Below are 22835 nucleotides of genomic sequence, written 5' to 3' on the forward strand. Positions count from 1 at the left end.
TTTCCGCCCTTTCCAGTCTGGCGAATATCTGCGAGGAGGAATGCCCCTTGTACTTCTTTGGGGCAATCTGTCGTGCCCTGTCTCTTGTTCCGTCGGTGGTTCATTTGTATCACTTCTGTTTTTCCTGTCACTGTCAGTGGTTCCAAGTAGGGTACTAATATTGGGATCAGAAGCTTTTACCTCAGGATTCAAGGACTGGTCAGATAGCTTGGCAGTGTCCTGAAGCGGCACGTTATGTTCCTGTGGATTTGACTGCCCGGTGGTACTGCTAACTTCCTCTGTTGGACCGATTTCTATGACAGGATTTTGGTCTGATAGGGTAGTTTGGTTGTTTTCCCCCTGAATATCCTCCCCCTGAATGGTTTCTCCCCACAGAGGTACCCAATTTAGTGCGTCACTGCTTGGATTTTCCGTCTCACTCTCCCCCTGACCACTAGATTGGCTATAGAAGTACTCACTCTCAACAAAGTCACAGTTCATAGTGACATACATGCGATCTGTTGACGGGTCATAACATCTATACCCTTTTTGATTTTTCCCATACCCCAAGAAAACACATTTGACTGCACATGGTGAGAATTTATCGCGATCATGTTTGGGTATGTGAGCAAAGACAGTGCAACCAAAAACTTTGGGTTCAAGATTGAGAGAAGAGGGAATTGAGTGTTTTGAAGAGAATATTTCTAAAGGGGTTTTGAAGTTTAGGATTCCTGTTGGAAGACGATTTAGAAGGTAAACGGATGTGGCTATGGCTTCAGGCCAGAAAGATTTCGGGATGTGGGACTCTATTAGAAGTGCACGGGTGATCTCAAGGATATACCGGTTTTTCCGCTCAGCCACCCCGTTTTGTTCAGGTGTGTATGCACATGTTGTTTGGTGAAGGAGACCTTTTTCGGTGAAGAAGGTTTTCATTCTAGAGTTCACATATTCTCTCCCATTATCAGATCTAAGGACTTGGATTTTGGTGTTGTACTGGGTTTGGACAAGGCTATAGAACTCAGTGAATTTTTCAAAGACTTCTGATTTTGATTTTAAAAAATAAATCCAAGTCATACGAGAAAAATCATCAACAAATAGCAAAAAATACCGAAATCCTTGACCCCCGGTAACCGGAGCAGGGCCCCAAACATCAGAGTGAACTAAAGCAAACGAAGATTTTTCTCTAGTTTTGTTCAACTTGAAGGAATGTCTATGACTTTTAGCCAAAACACATGTTTCACAATTCAAAACAAGTGAAGAAGAAACAAGTTTGGGAAAGAGTAGTCGGAGATATCCTATAGATGGGTGCCCTAACCGACGGTGTAAGAGCCAAACCTGTCTTTCATTCAGTCCATGAGTTAGCAGCGCAGTACTGTGTTGGGCAATCTCATCTACGTAGTACAGTCCATGTCGCTCAGTGCCACGCCCAACTATCGTCCCCGTCTTGATATCCTGTAACATGCAAAAACGAGGCTGCATTAGAAGTTTGCAGTTAAGTTCTTTCGTGACGTGACTCACTGACAACAGTTTGTGGGACAAAGATGGAACATAAAGACAATTTGAGAGGCGAAGGGTTGGTGATATAGATATAGTTCCTGCCCCCTCTACTTGTGCTAACTCCCCACTAGCTGTTTGGACAAAAATTTTTGTGGGTTGAGAAATATCGAGGAAGTCCGATGCATCAAAGGACATGGTATCGGTTGCCCCACAATCAAAAATCCAATGATAGTCTTTAGGTCCTATGTTTGAGGAAGATGAGTACGCTAAAGCTTGGAATTTGTTTGTACAAGTAATGGAAGGCTGAAATTCAAAATGTCGGGGTGTATTTTCATTTTTGTCGAAAGTACGGGGTGTATTCTCGGGAATTCGGACAAAAGAGGGTTTTTTTGTGTAATTTTTCGGTCAACAGAGGTGGATTTGGTAATATCAGAATTGACTGGGGGGCAATTTTGGAGGAATTTTTGTGGTGGGGTTCATTTTGGAATTTATCTGAACTTTGTGGGCTGATTTGCAAAATGGACATGGATTTTTTAGAGAACCCCTTTTTCGGCCACTCTTTCGTCCCCCCTTTAGCAATTTCAGCCATTCTTCCTGCCATCTTTTCGTATCCGTGACTGCCGGAAGACAGCGGTCTAGCGTCGGCGACGATTGTTTGGTCCTCACCGCCTGCCAAAAACCAGCGCATCCTCTGTTTCTTTCTTCTTCTCCGCGGCAAAGCTTCTGCCGCCGACGCAGCTCCTTCAGCAGCCTCCGCCGTCGCTCCTTCAGCCGCCGCCTCTGCTTCAGAATTTGACGGATGCTCTTGCCGACCGATGTTGCTGCTTCCGTCGACGCTGCTGTCTGTGACGGCGTCTTCTTCTTCGACGAAATGAGAAGGGGTTTTGCCCTCAGCCATAGCTTGAGCTCTCTTCAAAATCCTATTCTTCTTCTGAGCTTTATCCTGAGGTCTGTGTTTGAGTATCATCTTAATTAGGCTAGTTGCCAAATTCTCAGCCAATGTTTTGGAGAATTGGTGAATTGGCAGTGGCACCTTCAAGCGCTGCCTGAGGATCATCTTCTTGCGCTGAATGCGCACGACCATTTCTGTGTGGCTGCTGCTGCTGGACTCTACGCCGAGATTCTTCAACTGGTAGGAATTTTGGCTTTGGTTTGTGTTGGATTTGTACAAATCAATTAGATTTGATATTGTCTCGATCAATAATTTGAGATTGTGTATTTGGCTAACCTCCATTGAAGAAAGTTTTTTAGTTTCCTGCTTTGATACCATCTTAAAGATGGTAATCGAGAGAGGTATAGATAAGTTGGTAAGGCATATTGAGAGTAGGAAGTAGAAAGAAAATCTTTCTTGTATGTTTTTCTTGTTCATATGAAATGCTCATCTCCCTAGTATTTATAGGGAGATTTGAGTCCCTTGAAATACAACAATTAAATGTGTATTGGAACTACATCATGCTAGGGACTCTACACTCTAATAAATATGGGCGGCCATCTAGGAACTCTACTGTAATAAATGAGGGCGGCCATTTATGATTTCTTTTTCCAACAAATATAATACTATTATTTTGGGCTGATACTAACTTTGTAAGAGAGTGAGACTGGTGCAGTGTATACTAAATATGACTAATGGATTATTCTCTAATTTCACTCGTGTGTTTTCCAGGAATGGAATGAGACATTAGATTTGCCAGTTCCAATATATTGACCCCAATTAAAAATTTGACAACACCCACCTCTAGTACTCAACATAAGACTATAATTAATACTTCCTCCCTCCCCATCCCATTGGTGTTCAGTTACATTCTTTTTTAGATCATAGTTGAATTATTTCCAATTTTAGAAGAAATTTAAATTTTTTTTTTGAATATACGCTGGACCTTTTGGATTAAGGCTGGCATGCCTGATATCCTTTTTTTGACCCCTCAAAATATTGTGTAAGAATTGTTTTATACACAACAAATACAGTAGTAAGATATAGAAGTGAATAGTGAGAATGGAAAACCTCCACTAAAATTAGTATATGGATATATTACATAGCAATATATCCAATAAATTACAATTGTTGATACATTCTCTCTTATTTTCTTTGTCTATCTTTCACTAATTATAATTAGGTGAACACCATATATCAATATTAGAAGCATTGATAGTTATTTATCTATTCTCCAAACTTATCGGTAAATAAAACCCAATAATCACCCCCCCTCCCCCACCTGAAAAACTGTTCGCCTTAGTATTAATTGATTGACGTCAATTCATTTCTTTTATGCACTAGAGAGTACTTTCTTTTATGATTCTTCTACTAATTATATTGTGGCAGTTAGGTGTCAAAAAAATTATTTTGGCAGTTTCTTTTTTAATCACTCATTAGCCTTAGTATTAATTGATTGACGTCAATTCATTTCTTTTATGCACTAGAGAGTACTTTCTTTTATGATTCTTCTACTAATTATATTGTGGCAGTTAGGTGTCAAAAAAATTATTTTGGCAATTTCTTTTTTAATCACTCATTAGCCTTAGTATTAATTGATTGACGTCAATTCATTTCTTTTATGCACTAGAGAGTACTTTCTTTTATGATTCTTCTACTAATTATATTGTGGCAGTTAGGTGTCAAAAAAATTATTTTGGCAGTTTCTTTTTTAATCACTCATTAGCCTTAGTATTAATTGATTGACGTCAATTCATTTCTTTTATGCACTAGAGAGTACTTTCTTTTATGATTCTTCTACTAATTATATTGTGGCAGTTAGGTGTCAAAAAAATTATTTTGGCAGTTTCTTTTTTAATCACTCATTAGCCTTAGTATTAATTGATTGACGTCAATTCATTTCTTTTATGCACTAGAGAGTACTTTCTTTTATGATTCTTCTACTAATTATATTGTGGCAGTTAGGTGTCAAAAAAATTATTTTGGCAGTTTCTTTTTTAATCACTCATTAGCCTTAGTATTAATTGATTGACGTCAATTCATTTCTTTTATGCACTAGAGAGTACTTTCTTTTATGATTCTTCTACTAATTATATTGTGGCAGTTAGGTGTCAAAAAAATTATTTTGGCAGTTTCTTTTTTAATCACTCATTAGCCTTAGTATTAATTGATTGACGTCAATTCATTTCTTTTATGCACTAGAGAGTACTTTCTTTTATGATTCTTCTACTAATTATATTGTGGCAGTTAGGTGTCAAAAAAATTATTTTGGCAGTTTCTTTTTTAATCACTCATTAGCCTTAGTATTAATTGATTGACGTCAATTCATTTCTTTTATGCACTAGAGAGTACTTTCTTTTATGATTCTTCTACTAATTATATTGTGGCAGTTAGGTGTCAAAAAAATTATTTTGGCAGTTTCTTTTTTAATCACTCATTAGCCTTAGTATTAATTGATTGACGTCAATTCATTTCTTTTATGCACTAGAGAGTACTTTCTTTTATGATTCTTCTACTAATTATATTGTGGCAGTTAGGTGTCAAAAAAATTATTTTGGCAGTTTCTTTTTTAATCACTCATTAGCCTTAGTATTAATTGATTGACGTCAATTCATTTCTTTTATGCACTAGAGAGTACTTTCTTTTATGATTCTTCTACTAATTATATTGTGGCAGTTAGGTGTCAAAAAAATTATTTTGGCAGTTTCTTTTTTAATCACTCATTAGCCTTAGTATTAATTGATTGACGTCAATTCATTTCTTTTATGCACTAGAGAGTACTTTCTTTTATGATTCTTCTACTAATTATATTGTGGCAGTTAGGTGTCAAAAAAATTATTTTGGCAGTTTCTTTTTTAATCACTCATTATTATTTTTTTTTTTTATTTAGATCGGGATGCTAAACTAGAATTTACTCATAACGATTTTCTAGTGCATGTGCAAGCATAGTGATACTGATAATAATCTAACATGGGTTTTGCGAAATTTTTAGACTGTGGTTTGATCACAATTTTCTTAATATTTGATCTACCATAGACTTACTTACACGTCAGCAATTACAGGTCATAAATTCCAATTGGCACTTCCATTGTTCGGAAATTAACGAGGAAAAGTAAAATATGGAGCAGTAAAATATAGTTTCAATAAATTTCATTCTCATGTTCAACCGAAATTATATGTCGTCATCTGGGTAGACTTGGACCAAATGATTTTTTTTGATGATGCATTGCCATTATTGTGATAGATAAGAGTCCAAAATGTTTGCTGCTAAAGTTCAAAGAACTCAGCATATTAAATTCCTACATCTAATCGGTAATATCTATATACTTTCTCTCCGTCCATCATTAAATGTGATATATTTCCTTTTCTGTCCACAAATAAATGTCTTATTCCACATTTACTTTATTTGGTATATAAACCCTACGGGTCCTATTATATTACTTATAGCATCATAATCCAAAATCAAGACTAAATCTCCACCGTTAGATTTTAATATGAGCGGATGAGATTAAATCTTATGAATTTCAATAAATAGTAGACAAAATATCAACAAAATGGTAAGATCGTTATTCTGTTATCATATCACAATTTTCGTGTTTTTTTTATATCAACATAGTGTATTACAAATATCAACACAATGACATGAGTATTTCAACACAAGTACACGAAAATATCAACACAGTTTTATTGAGATTTAACATGTAGTATTATATTGAGATTTTACACGAATATATTGAATTTTTTTTATGTATTTGTTGATAAACTGAAATAAAAATCATCAAATCTCACCATCCGAACATCGATGGAATATATGCAATTGAGATCTTGTTAGAATCCTTATAAAATTACCTTTAATTAGATATATTTTTTGTGAAAAAATAATTTAAATCTAGAGAGTTACGTAAATTTAAAGTTTTAGGATAATTTTAATAAGAGATAATTGATCACATCCCTAGACCCTACATTCAACTAATTCAACCCACTCATATTTTATTGTAAAATCAATATATAAAAGTAGGCATAATATTCCACTAAGAGCATCCACAATAGCGGATGTCCCGACGGATGCCAAACCGGCGAGCCGGTCGTCCGTCCGGGACGTCCGCTATTACGACGAAATGGACGGACGCGGATGTCGGCGACGGATGAGAGGTCATCCGCGGGTGTGAGCGGACGTCCGTCGTGACATCCGTTATTGCGGTGACACGACGGACGTCCCGGCGGACGTCCCAATTTTTTAATTTTTTTTAACTTTATATATACGGCTCGTTGAACTTCATTTCATTCGCACCACTTGTATTAACGAGTTTCTCTCTCTACTTTCATTTCTTTTGAAGATAAATGGAGCATGACAGTGATTCTCCCGCCACGAGCGAGTCACAAGTACACGAAAATATCAACACAGTTTTATTGAGATTTAACATGTAGGAGTATTATTTTGAGATTTTACATGAATATATTGAAAATTTTTTATGTATTTGTTGATAAAAAATCTGCTTATCAACATATATGAAAACTGAAATAAAAATCATCAAATCTCATCATCTGAACATCGATGGAATATATGCAATTGAGATCTTGTTAGAATCCTTATAAAATTACCTTTAATTAGATATATTTTTTGTGAAGAAATAATTTAAATCTAGAGAGTTACGTAAATTTAAAGTTTTAGGATAATTTTAATAAGAGAGAATTGATCGCATCCCTAGACCCTACATTCAACCTATTCAACCCACTCATATTTTATTGTAAAATCAATATATAGAAATTTTTTGTATTGTTGATATTCCTAAAATCACAACCAATTTAAAATGAAAAAGTTTGTCTCAGGGTATCATTTTATTCTAAATAAATGAAAAAATATACTCTATTTTGGAAGACTGAAGAGTAAATGAAAAAATATAAATGAAATTAAGATCGGCGCTAGTCTTTGTTTAGAATTTTTTTGACTTTATAAGTACCTTTATTTGACTAAGAGTAAATTAATGCGACTGTGAAGACTGAAGAGGAAGACAAAATTGCTCTCTTTATTTAGTATTGCATCGAAATTCTTCTTTGAAATTTCGATTTTCATTCAAACTTCGTCAGTTACCTGAACATGGCATGCTGCCATTCTTATTTACAAACAAGAATAAAGGTGTTTACTTTATTATGTTGTAAATTGAAGCAAACTACAAAACTATTTGGCCATGGCTTAATTTAATTACTCCACACAACTATTTGGAAATTGGAATTAACTATGTCGTTCATTATATATAGGCGAATACATTGAATTGTTCTTATTATGCCGCTTAATTCAAATACTAGAAAGTCAGGTATTGATGAATTTATCTTATTTATCCATAATTATATCATACACTAAATATGACCAGAAAATAATTGTGTTTTTCTAGGAAAGAGCTAGGTAGTATTAGTGCTATATTACAATATTTCTTTCGCTCAGAGTAAAGAAAAAGAAAAATAGAAACAATGGTTGAATATTATTAATATAAAATGAGATACACACTAGAAAGAGAAACTCTTATAATTAGACAAAAATTAATTTTGGTAGATATACAAAGATTGAAAATATGAGTATATTTCTTGGACGACTAGAATATACTATATTTACTAATAAAACACTATAATTAAGAAATAACAATATAATTGGCGTTATCTGGTTACTTCTCCCATTTAGGTGAGCAGCTTAACTAATTAGTCTCTTCTTTCTAGCATTAAAATAAAGAAAATGGGGTTAATTAATAATTAAGTGCTCAATCTGTCCCAACTAAGTTGAGTTACTTCTTTTTTGCATTCATTTTGAAAAAATCGTAATAAATAGTTGAAATGAATATATAGTAAAGTACAAGTGAGAATAATATAGATAAGAGTTATTATTCTAGATTTTACTTTATTATATATCCACTTTAACTATTTATTACGATTTTTTCAAAACGAGTGCAAAAACGAAGTGACTCAACTTAGTTGGGACGAAGGGAGTACCTTATAACAATACTCCACCTGTTACACTTTAAGTGACACATTTTCATTTTTGGGATTTCCCACTCTAAATGACACATTTTTAAATATAAAATCATAACTTTGCCTACTTTGTTCATCTCTCTTACTTTATTCTCTTCATTTTACTCACAAAACAAATAGTATTATATAAAATCTAATGCCAAATTAGAAATGCTCCACTTAGAATGAGAAGGTGGGAATATTAATTAAGGTTTATATTATAATATACGTAAATCTTAAATCATACTATGTCTAATTTAAAAGAAACTATAAAATATTAATTAAAAGTTTCAATTAAAATCCCCTACTATATAGTATTAAGTTGTAACAAAATTATATAGGAGTACTAAATATCGATATATTTAACGTGAATTAAATGCTCGAACCTGGGTATTTAAGTCTAAAACAAACTATAGCTCTTACGACAAACTGTCAAGTCTAAACAAACTGTGCGTTTAGGCATCAAATAAGCCAAAGTTAATTTGCCCACTAAAGGGTCTATATTTTTTGCATTAAAATCTACTTTCAGGTTGCTACAAATTAATTACACCCTTCCGGTGACAGTTGACTAAATAAATTTGTTAAATAAAGACGAAAAAATTAAGATGCAATTATTAGCATTAAGAAACAAAAATTATAATTCACACCTAAATATCAGTGGAAAATATCATAAAATTACGTACTACTACTATATTATTATTAATTCTTTCATTTGTTCCTCATTATGTGCTCCGACTTTACACGAATTTTAAAAATTACTCCATATAGGAAAATAGGTGGAATGTTGATCGAACTTGGACATCCAAAAATAAATCCTTCTATAAAAATTGGACCTATAAAGTCCGTCTAATAGGCCTGCTAGGCTATTCTGGCATTGAGAAAAAATGGCCCAAAAATAACTAGCTGAAAAAGCTCACATGATGTTGTCGGAGCACTCACAATGGAGGCCTATATTCGGAGCTCATCTCAGAGCTTATCTTCATTTTTTCATGCCACGTCAGCAGGCCCATCTAAGAGGCTATATCTCTGCAATGAGAGTCCATCCCAGAGCCTATCTCAGAGCCAATCTCATTTCCACATCATCATTATTTTTATATATTTCACTTGTAATTGTTGGTGTAAATTAAAGACAATGTAATATACGACAAAAACAAATTCATTAAAAACAAAATAAAACATCCTACATTAAAAAAAACAAGATAAAGATAGATGAAATTGAAATTCATATCACCATGGAGAGAACTAAAATTGAAATTGAGATTGGAAACGGATGAATGTGAATTGATGGAGAATGAAGTATAAGTAGGGAATTAAAAATTGAATTAAATTTTAAAAATATATTAAAAAATTGGGGTATCGGCTGAGGCTAATCATCGGCGCTGGGGCGAAGGCCTTGGGGGTGGAGATTGGCTCCCTCTCCATAATGGGAGGCCAATCGCTCGGTCCTTGTGCTCGGCCTTCATTGTGAGTGCCCTTAATAACAGGTTATAATTGTAAACGAAGTCATGTAAATTTCATTAATAAAAATAAGTTAATGTAACGAACTCATGTAAATTTCATTAATAAAAATAAGTTAATGATTTTTAAAAATCATTAACCTATTATATATTATTAATATGACAGACATGTTTTTAAAATTGATAAGGTAACTGATGTATGTGTTAAGTGTATTGAAAAAAAATGATACTAGTAAAAATTACTTGCGGTCTCGTTCACAATTTTTTTAATGCACTATCAAATAAACTCACAGAACTTAGACTAGTGAGAAAATTGAGAAAAATAATCAAATTCATAACTTTAATTATTGATTTTTAAATTGTACGATTGACCAAAAATTTTATCAAAATTTATTATTTGTCCCGTAATCTGGTTACGTATATTCGTTAAAATAATTATGCAAATTCAGCTTCACGACGTTGCTTAAAATGGAATTTTGGAAAAGAAAAAGAAAACCCAAAACTCGAACTATGATTACTTTTGAATCCAATTAATAAGAATATAAGGAGCCGAGGTTTGACAAACGTATACGGAAACTGAGAAATATAGTTAGGCCTACCACCCCTTATGCACATATGAATGCATTTGGCTATAAGTTAATACTTCATCCGTCTCGGCAAAGATGACACATTTATTGATCGGCACAAATTTTAAAAGTTATTGGTTAAAGTGTTTAATTGAATAGAGAAAATGTGAGTGAAAATATTAAAATAAAGAAAAAAAGATAGATGAATATTTTAATAGGAATGGAAAAAAAATTATACGGTGCATTCATTAGAAAGAAAAAGTTTTTAAAAAAAGAAAATATATCATTTTATTTGGGATAAACTAAAAAGAGAAATGTCGACGTAACCCCGATTTCCAAGTGTGGCTTCTATCTTGGCAAATTCGATCACGTGCTAATTAAACTAGGCGGTCGCCTACCCCAAGACTAATATTAAATCAAAATTAAGCAATAGCAAAGTCAAATCAACTACTACTATAGCAATAATTAGTTTTTCCCCGAATTTGGGGATATTTAGACAAGACTGGGGTTGTTTGAAAGGTTTGGAAATTGGACAAAAATGGTTATGTCGATAAAGATGGGTTGAAGAAAGGCGCTTGGAGCGAAGATGAAGATACTAAGTTGCGATCTTATATCGTCAAATACGGCCATTGGAACTGGCGATTGCTCCCAAAATTTGCCGGTATACTTCATCTATTTTTATTTAAATACTGATGGATTTGAAATCAATCATATATAGTCATCTTGATTTGGGATTAATTATAGTAGTTGGATTTATATTTATATTTGTATTAATTTCAGGGTTGCAAAGATGTGGAAAGAGCTGCAGATTGCGATGGATGAATTACCTGAAACCCGATGTGAAAAGAGGGGAATTCAATCAAGAAGAAAGAGATCTCATCGCCAAACTTCATTATGAACTCGGACACAAGTATGATAGTGATTAATTATTGATCACAATTACTAAATCATTTAATCAATTATTGTTTGAATAGGTGGTCTGGGATTGCAGCCAAACTGCCGGGAAGAACGGACAACGATGTCAAAAACTACTGGACGACTCATCTCCAGAAAAGGGGAAAATGGGGTGAGATTTCCGAGGAAGAAAAATCAAGCAATAATCGCAAGAAAATGGAAAAATCATCATCGAGAAGCGATGTTACGTGGGTAGATCCGAAATCAGAAAAGACGAAGGTATCTAATTCTGAGATGTTTATTCTGGAATCATCCAATTCGAATTCATCACTAGTTTTGAATGCTTTCAATTGGGATTTGAATTTATCTGTGGAGCAAAATGGCCTTGAAACTTTATAAAGGGATTCCAATTTGTCATTCTTTTTGTTGCCCATCAATTAAGACCCAACTTTCTTTCTTCTTTTTTTTTCATTTTTGTAATCATATTTTTTTCATGATTCAAGGACAGTTTCTGACTCAGCCATTCTTTCTCTTTTTTGTTGGTTGTTCTTTTTTTTCTTTTCTTTTCTTTTCTTTTCTCAATTCGACTTCCCATTCTAATTGTAACTAGAAATTTGTTGTATTAGAGTCGAAATAATGTAACGTGTATATGAGTCCTACATAGGAGTACACGTGAATACGTCAAAACGAAATTGGATGGACTAATATGGCAATAGCCCAATAATCAGCTTAATGATCAAATATGGGCCAATTTCTGGACTGCTCTGTTTTAGCTTCATCATTCTATACTCTACTAACATATTGGGCCATATCTTTCGGCCATTACAAATGTTTTACTTTTTGTTGGATCAGCTGCATTGCATGTAAGTTGAAACCAATGAAAACCTTGTCTTTAGGCCACAATGGAACTGGGCTAACCTGCCGCAAATTTTCCAATTTTCATATATGACAAGAAATAAAACAGGGAATGGATCCCCTGCTGTGGTAAATTGCACAGCAGGGGTTGCTGTGTATACAAAACGCAGAATTTTGACTATAAAACGCAGTTAGTTGATTTTTCATATGTTTATATGCATTATTTTATTATCCTTGCATTTATTTATTGTTATATCACTTTGGCAGCTTTAATTTTACTTTCTTTGTTAATTATTTTTATAGGTTATTTTTTTACGGCTAATTAGTTCTAATATCTTTCATTTTATTTTATTTTGATAATTATTTTAAGTATTAAACGTATGTCGTTTTCTTTCTTTCTTTTTCATCATTTTATTTTTTTCTTACATTTTTCATGTTTTGAATACAACAAAACTAAAAAAATAATATAGTTATGATTATCATTCCGAAATATGATTATCATATCCTGCTGTACAGAAAAAACATTTGTCATTCACAAAATATTATTTTATTCTTTTAAACTTTCATTAATCTTTATTCTTATCTTAAATAGTTTTAGTCCTTGAAACACACTACTACAAAATCCAATCACAAATAAATGAACTCAACTATCATTCTAAAATAAAATAATTACTGAAATGAAATTAACATGAAAGATATTAGTATTAATTAGCTGTCTTAAAAACATTACTTATATAAATTATTAACCATGAAAGAAAAAATAAAGATGGCATGCATATTAAATTATATAATTGTGAAAATGGATGCAATACTGTGCTTTTTAGTAGCAATAAAAAAACGTAAGAAAACAAATTATCCATATGAAATCAATGACATGCGTTTTATGTTCAAAATTCTGCGTTTTATACACAGCAGCCCCTACTGTGCAATTTGCCACAGTAGAGGATCCATTCCCAATAAAACATGGGCAAAATTACATTGGGATGGCCCACCAATAGGTAATTGTATCTATGTGTTCAGTTTACATGATTTGGGTTCATTTTCAAGAAAATGACGGCTCCTTGTTTGAGTGAGTTGACCAAAAAACCCTAACACAAGCATTGATTTGTGCAATTTAAAAGTGGGGGAAACGAAAAATGTAGGGGTCAATTAGTCAATTTGCTTCCAATTCTAGGTCCAAGCTTTCAATGCAGAATTGAAAATCACCTTATTGTTCAGATTTGATTCTTGCGTATTGGGAGGTGAATAGTGCGGCCCCTGCCTCATTGCGAGGGCTCGCAAGTTTGAAATAGTATAAATTGAACAAGAGAATTATAAAGAATTGAACCCATTTCTAGTCATTTCTTATAAACTGAACGGGTCCTAATACTAATAAATAATATCGATAAGATTTTTTTTATATTATTCAATTTTATATAAGTTATTGATAAAATATTCTACATTAATGTGTAAAAAGTACTACTCCCTCCATCCGTCATTAGGAGTCATGGTCACTTTTGCTCACTTGTTTTATAGTAATGATAATAAATAGTTAAAGTGGAAAAATGGTAAAGTAAGAGAGAGAATAATGTTAAGAAGACAGGTAAAGATTTTGGTAAATTTTGAACTTGAGATATATATATTTTATTGTTAAATGTAAAAGTTGATTGGCGGTGGATCAAATAAACATTAATCACTCTACCATTAGGTCATTTTTCATCATCTCGACGATTAGCACTTATAGGAGAACAATTGGTGAATGAATTTCATAGTTTATTAGTTTTTGTACACTCTTATAGTTGTGGAGTAATTAATTACTATGTAATCCTCAACATTAAATATCCCAAACACATACAGAAACAAGAAATTTACAATATACATTAACATTAGTAATACTGTTATAAAGTGCAGTAATTATAGATGTTTTAGCATTACATTAAGCACTTGAACAGAAATTAGAAAAGCTTTCATCCATAATCCTATGTGAAAGCATAAACAGATAAAAAAGCCGACTTTAATGTCTCTTTATTTTACTAGTAGCGCCGACGTAGGTATTTGCTACAGTACGAATACGTAGTTCTGTATCGATAAAACTGACCGATTTCAGTCCGAGTTCGACAGCTTGTTGAATAGAGTTCGAGGAGTTCCCGAAAGCAAGCTAGTGACTCTGTACATTGAGGGATTACTGCAACCGGTTCGCAACCAGGTCAAGTTTCAGTACCCCCGTCCGTGGCAGCGGCTATGGGTATGGCCTTGGCGGTGGAGTTTGATGCGGCAATTGAAGGGCAGCCGGCCCAACCGGCGCCCCAAAAGCGACAATGGCAACCTCGGGAAGCGCCCCCACAACCTGGACCGGTCAGCGTCCAGCCGCAGCCGCCTCAGCAGGGGAATAATCAACCCCAGCGGCCAGGCCCTCCGAAGAGCGGAGACTATGCAGGTATCCCCGTGATTCGGCTGTCCGCGGCTGAAAAGGCGGAGCGCATGAGAAAGTGCCTTTGCTGGTATTGCCCGGAGAAGTGGACACCTGGCCACGTGTGTAACAAGACGTTTTTGGCGTATATGGGAGTCAATGAGAATGAACCGGGGTGCCACGGGAGGAGTATCCGCCCGAGGAATTAATCACCACCGATTTGTCGCATATTTATGCTATCGGGGGCAAACCGCGTGCGGGTTCTATGATGCTACAGGGGCAGATTGACTCCGAACCAGTTCAGGTTATGGTCGATACGGGCAGCTCGCACGATTTTCTAGATCCTAGGGTGGCTGAGAAGTTGAAGTTACCCCTCACTGCGATACGCCCGTTCAGGGTATATGTGGGGAATGGGGCTTCCTTGGTATGTTCCTTCGCTAGCGTGGCCACCAAGCTGCAAATTCAGCAAGGAACCTTTACAATCACTCTCCATATTTTACCTATACACGGGCCTGACGTGGTGCTGGGATTGGACTGGTTGCACTCATTACAACGAGTGACGAATGATTTTGTAGCGGGCACGATCGAATTCCTTCGAGACGGGGCGCCGGTCTGCCTCAGAGTGGTTCCGGCAGAGCCGCGAGAGGTGTCCTTCCATTCAGCATCACTGTTGTTATTACATGCGACCGACGCCCACGTGTTTGAGCTAGTACCATTGCCGGCGGCATCGGATGTCTATGTGGAAGAGGCGGTGTTTCCCAAGGATCTCCCAGCCTCGGTAGTGGACGTGTTGGAGCGCAACCGATCGGTCTTTCGGGTGCCGACAGGAATGCCACCAACCCACGCATTTGACCACAGGATTCACTTACTGCCCAACTAGAAGCCTGTGAACGTCCGGCCCTACAGGTACCCCTATTTCCAGAAAACGGAGATCGAGCGACAGGTTAGAGAAATGCTTGAGGCAGGAATTATCAGAGGCAGGAATTATCAGAAGCAGTCACAGCCCCTTCTCGTCACCGGTGCTTCTAATAAGGAAGAAGGATGGCTCATTTCGATTCTGTATCGATTACAGGGCCCTGAACTCGGCAACGGTGCCAGACCACTTTCCCATCCCAACGACAGATGAATTATTTGATGATCTGGGGGCAGCGCGAGTCTTCACTAAGTTTGATCTCAGGGCAGGTTACCATCAGATACGGATGCACTCAGAGGACGTGTTCAAAACGGTGTTCCGCACACACGACAGACATTTTGAGTTCCTTGTCATGCCGTTTGGATTGACAAATGCTCCATCAACATTTCAGGCAGCAATGAATGACATTTATCGCCCTCTACTCCGTCAATCCGCATTGTATTCTTTGACAACATCCTCATCTACAGCCCCACAATGGAAACCAACACTGTTCATCTACAGGAGGTGCTCTCAATGAAAGCACCAATTGTTTAGGGTGCACGCCCTCAACAAGATTCCGGCGACGACGAGTGGTCGACGACGAAGGATAACTACGGACGTCCCGGGCTTTCCCCGAGATCAGCTCCAAACTAGGGTTTTGCGGAAAAGTAAAGAAGACGATAAAATTGGGAAAATATGTTATTTCTTGATTGAATGGGAAGAATACAATGCCTCCTATTTATAAGACTTCCATGACTTAGAGAACAAGAAAATAAAGATCATATTAATATATGCTAAATCAATACTAAACTAAATAAGAGAGAATTGGGGATATTCGTAGAGATATTCCCGTATCAGTGGACCGGTAAAATGGTTTAGTTCCTCTAGATATCAATTTCGATCCTTTTCTGCATATTTTTTAGTCTATTTTGCACGTTTCTTATGAAACACGTCAACATACCAAATAGTACAAATATTACTCCCCCACGTCCCATAGAAATAGCCCCTTCAATTTTTGATAACTCTTTTATCTCTAATGAGGTGGGCCCCATTATCACTAACAATAATTCAATTATTTTTTTTATCTCTCTCTTACTTTACCAATTGTGCATTAAACTCGTATCGTCCCAAATGGTCATAATTTTATGGGACGGAGGAAGTATAATTCCAGAACATATTTTTAACGAAAGACAATAAAAAGCCAAAACTAGCCAAATTTAGGTCTTAAAAACATACAAAATTCAAATTTATCACTTATTTGTTGAATGCTTAATCTAGTTAACTGCAGGTTGCTTAATTTAGTAAATTGCTACAAGTTGTTTCAACTACATTCCTATTTTGCCCAGTTCCCATTTAGTTAGGTAGTTGGGTTAGTTTCTTTTACCTTTGTAGTTAGTTTCCCAATCCAAAAAAACTAAATCGTGGTTGAATGGCCAACCTCCTCTGTCATGTGAATTATCCTAAAGGTCTGATTACCATTTCTTATGGGTTCGCCCCAACTAATACTATCTGATAATCTGAGTACAATATTCTAGACAAGATTTGTAATTTGGCCGAATTGGAAGTTATATTTCTAGTTGAAACATACACTTTTTAGTTGGCATTATGTGGGCTGGATACAAGACACGAGCTAATGAAAATGTAATATAGCTACTAAACATACAGTTTAATCGGGATAAATCTTATTGTGTTGCTGTAACATAGCTACCAAATAATGTCTTAAAGTGGAGATAATATATACACTGTCCTATATATCCTTGTTAGTTCATGTATTCAAGGTCAAGTTTGGAATTAGTAGTTGGTTGCGCCATGTCAATTTCATCTCATTGATTGCTTTATCTTTGGGGCATATTAAGATTGTAGAAGCAACCAATTGTCATAACATCTAATTTTTATTTGGTATTTTTTTTCTTGATTTATTTGAAGGGTTGATAAACTTGGATATTACAAGCATTTTAGATTTAAAACTTGATAGTTTTGGGGTATTTGATGAATTTGCCAATTTTAAAGGACGAGAAGTAAACCTAAAACATACTCATATAACTCATAAAACCTTAAACAAGGAGTACAATATTGCTTTAACTCAAAACAAAATTAAAATGATATATATCAACATAATCATAAACACCATAGTACTGTTTGGAATAGTTTATTTGAAATTATTCAATAATGTATATTCAAAGTACTCTTAAAACATTGGGTGTTCGGGCTTGGATTCTCAAGGTTTGGTCTGGGCGGAAGGTGGCCTACACAAATTCTTGTAATCACATTTTCGAGTTTTGGAAGGGGGGGCCCTGATCGGTTTAACTGCTTCCACAAATAAAAATATATTAGCAACAATACACAATTTTATCAATTATTGTTGATAAAAACATCATACTTTAATTATGAAATAACACGACGGTTAGTGTCTCGTCATCAGCTGCAACCGTATATCTATATGTATATGTATATACTCATAAAACAACACCAATTAATAATAACAAGAGATGAACAGAGCAGACCTATACCTTTGATATTTGTAGTCTCCGCAAGTTCTCTAGCAAAAGCTACTTGGAGGGACATTAGGAGAACAAATACGACCAAAATGTTTAGAAATGAAATTACTTTTCCACCCATATTTGATGTTAAATGTTAAATGAGTCTCTTTGGAAGATATTTTGTGTTGGATTTGATCATCAATTTATAGATAAATTTTAATAAATGAGTGGTAGAGAAATTTCCGGATAATGTGGTGAATTAGTCAAAAAGTTTTTCCACATAGACATGGACATGAGCATGGGTAAGAAAACGAAAAGGATGACCCTCAATTATTAAATCTCATATAGTGTTGTTGTGATATAATAAAATAATTATGTAATCAAGACAAATAGAAACGTATTTTTGTAAATTTTCAAAGAATTGAGATAAGTAAATTTAAGCAATTGAATGGTACAGAATTGAGATATTCTGATGGGGTGTGTTTGAATTGAAGTTTATCTTTTATTTAAATAAGAATATAATCATTTTGCAACCGTACTTTTTTTATTTTTCATTTTTATTTGTGGTGTTTGAATTAATGATAATGTTATTTATAGTCCTTAATAACATATATTTGGTTTGTTATTTAAAGTCATGTTATAGTAAGAAATTCTAAAACTATATTCAGACATTTTCTATATTTTTAAGACTGAGGACTATATAGTAATTTCATGTAATTTAAGATTGAAATAATATTGTATAAATTATTATTACCACATTTTTCATAATAACAAAACAGCCATTTTTAGCCTTAATTTACTAGGCCATTCCCCATTAAAGGAACCACGTAAAAAAATTTAACCAATAAATCAACCACTAAATTAAGCCATTTAATACACACCTTAATTAAGAGCATCTCCAATGGCGGACGTCCGGTCGGACATCCGGTCGGATGTCACGACGGGCGACCCGGACGTCCGCCATTGTGGCGTTTAGGGTCGGATACGGACGTCCCGTGAGGACGTCGGGTGTCCTCGGACGTCCCTGCGACGAGCGGGCAGACGTCCGCCACTGTGGCAAGGGTCGGACGTCCCGCTCGGATGTCCGAAATTTCTTTTTTTTTTAACTCTATATATATGGCTCGTTGAACTTCATTTCATTTGCACCACTTGTTGTTAACAAGTTTCTCTCTTCTTTTACTACAAATTTCATTTCTACTTTTATGAATATGTATTCTTGCCCGTATTTTGCTTTCCCGTATTCCGTGTCAAAATTATATTTCCGTTTTTACGTAATTAAATTATAGTGATTTTTTTTTATTGCGGGATGTCCTAGTGGGAAGGGCGATGGGAAGGGTGGATTGTGTAGGGGATGTCCTAGTGACGTGGCAGTGGGATGGGAAGTCCTAATGAAGTGACAGGAGATGTTTTTGGGATGTCCTAGTGGATGTCCTAGTGGGATGTCCGCCCACTGGAGAGGCTCTAAGGAGGCCATTCCAAGACTGACGTAAATATGCTGATGTAGTCGGAAAACTTTTCCACGTGCACGTGGCTAAAAAAAGAACAAGTAGCCTCAATTATTATAATCAATCATGTTATAATTACATACACAATAGTTAGTAAGAGCACCCGCAACGCGGGCCGCAGACATTCCGCGTTTCGTTCCTTCCGAACGAAAACGTAGCGGAACACGTTACGGCGTTGCGTTTCGTCGCGGTTCCGTTCCCATGCCGTCCTGGGTGCCGTCGGCACGGTCTGTGCCGCCACGCGCCGAAGCGACGTGGCGGCCTCCCATTCGACGCGTGACGCCTACTCGCTGCCCCGCGAGTGGGCGTCGTCACGGTGACGCAATAATTCGTTTTTTTAAAAAAAAATTCGAATTGAATAAAAAATAATAAATTGCAACGGTATTGTTACCGTTTTTTTGCCGTTATTTATTTATTTATATATTTATTTTTAATTTATTTACTCTATAAATACTCCTAAGTTTTGGATGGTAAAGCGTCGGCCATCAACTTCGTCGCCAACAACCGGCTTTATAAAAATGGGGTACTATCTCGCCGATGACATCTACCCGAAGTGGCCTACCTTCGTGAAGACGTCCAGTGGGTCTGCAAACCCAAAGCAGGCTCTTTTTGCGCAGAAGCAGGAGACCGCTCGCAAGGATGTGGAGATGGCGTTCGGGGTTCTCCAAGCGCGCTTCAATATCATCAAAGCCCCGGCTCGTACGTGGTTCATGGAGAACATGGTCGACATCATGTATACGTGCATAATCTTGCACAACATGATTGTCCAAGACGAAGGACCCAAGGCGGGAAATTGGTTCGACCCCGAATCCCCCGGAAGCTCAACCGCAAGTAGTCCCCCTCGAAGTGGAGCGCATCTGTCTATACAAGAACGGTTATCTATTCGTGCAAGGACACGCGACTCTAGCGCACACACCCAACTCCAACAGGATCTAATTGAGCACATTTGGGCAAACTTTGGCGGATGAAATTATTAAAATTGTGTACTTTTATTTTTTTAGGATTTTAATTGTGTGCTTTTTATTTTTTTAAGTTTAAGTTGTAACTTTGTTTTAATGTTGTGTATTTTTTAATAAAGTGTATTTGTTTTTTATTAAAGTGTCTTTGTTTTAATTAAATTGAGTTGGAAATAAAAATAAAAAATGAAATTGAATGAATAGTAATTTAAGAAACGGAGGGTTGCAGGTTCCGTTTCTTAGTTAAGGAATGGAGTAAAAAAGTACAGTGGGGCCCGCAAATAGTAGTTTAAGGAACGGTTTAGGAACGGTATAGGAACAGCGTTGTGGATGGCCTAATAAATGTAAAAGTGAACTAGACAAATGTACCTAATATTTTACTTTTGCACATAAATGGTATCTAATATTTATTTTATATTGTTTTTTATATCTATTAATTACATTTTTGGTACCTAATGCAAATTTCATCCAAAAATGCCCTCTATACAATACATTTTCTCATTTGTGTCATTAAAGATATTTTGGGCATATACAAAATTAGTACCAAAAATGATATTATAATATCTTCTCTTATTCTCTTCACACTTTATAATATTAATAATAATAATAATTATTATTATTATTATTGTGATGTTATAAATTAATAATTTGTTTTTTTTAAATATCATTCAAATATACTTAATTAAAATTATAGTCATAATTATATTTAATTATTATTGTTACAATACTAAAAACTAGTATTAATTAATAAATAATTATAGTAATTATTTAAATATTGAATAATATAATATTATATAATAATAACTATTACTGTTATTATTATTATTATTATTATTATTATTATTATATATTAAATTATTAAATAATCAACATAGTCTCAATAAAAAATTTAAATTGTGAATTGTGTTTATAATGATATAAACAATTGAATATTTTTAGTTAGGTATTTCAACTCTAAAATGAGTATAGAATAATTTAATTAAAAATATATAATTATTTTCATTATTTTAAATAATTAATTTAATTAGGTGTTTTGTGCTTGTTTTATATTGTGAATGCAATTAGATGTATGTATAAAATACTAAAAAGAAAGAAGAGAAAAAAAAAGAGAAAACATAAATTAAGGGAAAATAAAATACTAAAAAGAAAGAAGAAAATGAAGAAAAAAGAAATCACATGTTTAGTACTATTTAATTGAAATTTCTAAAAATATCATTCATAACAAAAAAATCACATGTTTGGTACCTAGGGTTATTTTTGTCACTGGGTACCAAAAGCGATATAAAATAAAGATCATGTACCATTTATGTGCGAAAGTGAAAGATCAGGTACCATTTATGTAGTTCACTCTAAATGTAATATATTGTATTTGATAACTGCATTCTACTACAGTACATTTCTACTCCATATTAAACTAACAGGGATTTAATTATGAAATTTATTTTATGTTCGGTAAATTGCAATCTCGCAATTCAGCCCAACGACGACCGCACTACTCTTATACCTATAAATAAATTATAAACCAGAAAAGATTAACTGTTTGGCATTTCAGAAAGCAATTTTACGCATCTGAAGTAGATGATAGTCTTGAAATCTGGAATGTAAACATCTTTACGGACAAACTAAAATAAAAATATGAGAACACTTATAAATAAAAAACAAAGGAAGTACATTATTTTGCAAATTTCAATCTAGACTACATTCTTTTTAACTCTTCCAACCACGCCGGTCATCTACAATTTTGATTTTATCGTTATTAAATTTAAGAAAATACGTAATTTATAGACACAATATCTCAATATTTTTATACTAATGCCTTCTCTTCAACACACACACACACACACTCATTCTCTCTCTTCGGATTCTTGCTCGATCGACCTGGGTGTTCGATCGATGTTGGCTATTTTGAGTGCCTTTCAGAGTCTTTCTTTGAGATATTCGGTAAAAGGAGTCTTGTTTCATATTTCTTGTGATTATCTTTGATCTTCATATACTAACTTGGGTTTTAGTATTTAGGTCACATATTACTTTTATTATAAAATCAATCTTTATAAGTAGAACTCACATTTCATTTACTTTTTTTTATTAATTTTATTTACAATTAAATAATTTTTTAAAACTCGTATATAATATATGATGTCTGAGTGCAGTACTTAGTCTGACTATTAGTTCTCGTAATTCGATATTCGCACTCTTTAACTATGTTAGGATTACATGTACATTTGCAAGTTTATATTTAGTGCTACAAAAAAGTAATCTAATTTAATTACGAACCAGACGGTTGTGAGCTCGGGCCTTATATAAGTATATTTTGGATTAATTCTCGTTAAAGTAGGTTTCAACTGATGAGAAATCGATCTAAACATACTCATGTAATAAAAAAGTACACAAGATATTAAATTTTAAGCCCAAAGTGCCAAAATGCATGTAAACA

The 22835-nt window shown here is 34.5% G+C and overlaps 1 protein-coding gene and 1 long non-coding RNA gene across 2 annotated transcripts; one reads left to right on the plus strand and one right to left on the minus strand.

Moving 5' to 3' along the window:
* Positions 1–2753: 2753 nt before the first annotated feature.
* LOC121801069 (transcription factor MYB114-like) lies at positions 2754–12470 on the plus strand. Its single transcript, XM_042200535.1, has 4 exons — positions 2754–2783; positions 10950–11091; positions 11211–11340; positions 11405–12470. Exons 1-4 carry the CDS (start codon positions 2754–2756, stop codon positions 11721–11723), a joined length of 621 nt encoding a protein of 206 aa, XP_042056469.1. The 3' UTR covers positions 11724–12470.
* A 5009-nt stretch (positions 12471–17479) lies between these two features.
* LOC121800302 lies at positions 17480–18103 on the minus strand. Its single transcript, XR_006050472.1, has 2 exons — positions 17971–18103; positions 17480–17767 (listed from the first exon to the last, which is right to left on the minus strand). It is a non-coding gene; the product is annotated as an uncharacterized LOC121800302 (long non-coding RNA).
* Positions 18104–22835: the final 4732 nt, after the last annotated feature.

Source organism: Salvia splendens, chromosome 4 (genome assembly GCF_004379255.2).
Source record: "Salvia splendens isolate huo1 chromosome 4, SspV2, whole genome shotgun sequence".
In the NCBI taxonomy this organism is placed as follows: Eukaryota; Viridiplantae; Streptophyta; class Magnoliopsida; order Lamiales; family Lamiaceae; genus Salvia; species Salvia splendens.

Coding starts and splice junctions, on each gene's coding strand:
- LOC121801069 (XM_042200535.1), top strand. CDS start 2,754: ATGGTAATCGAGAGAGGTATAGATAAGTTG. Junction 11,092..11,210: donor ATTGCTCCCAAAATTTGCCG/GTATACTTCATC, acceptor TATTAATTTCAG/GGTTGCAAAGATGTGGAAAG. Junction 11,341..11,404: donor CATTATGAACTCGGACACAA/GTATGATAGTGA, acceptor TTGTTTGAATAG/GTGGTCTGGGATTGCAGCCA.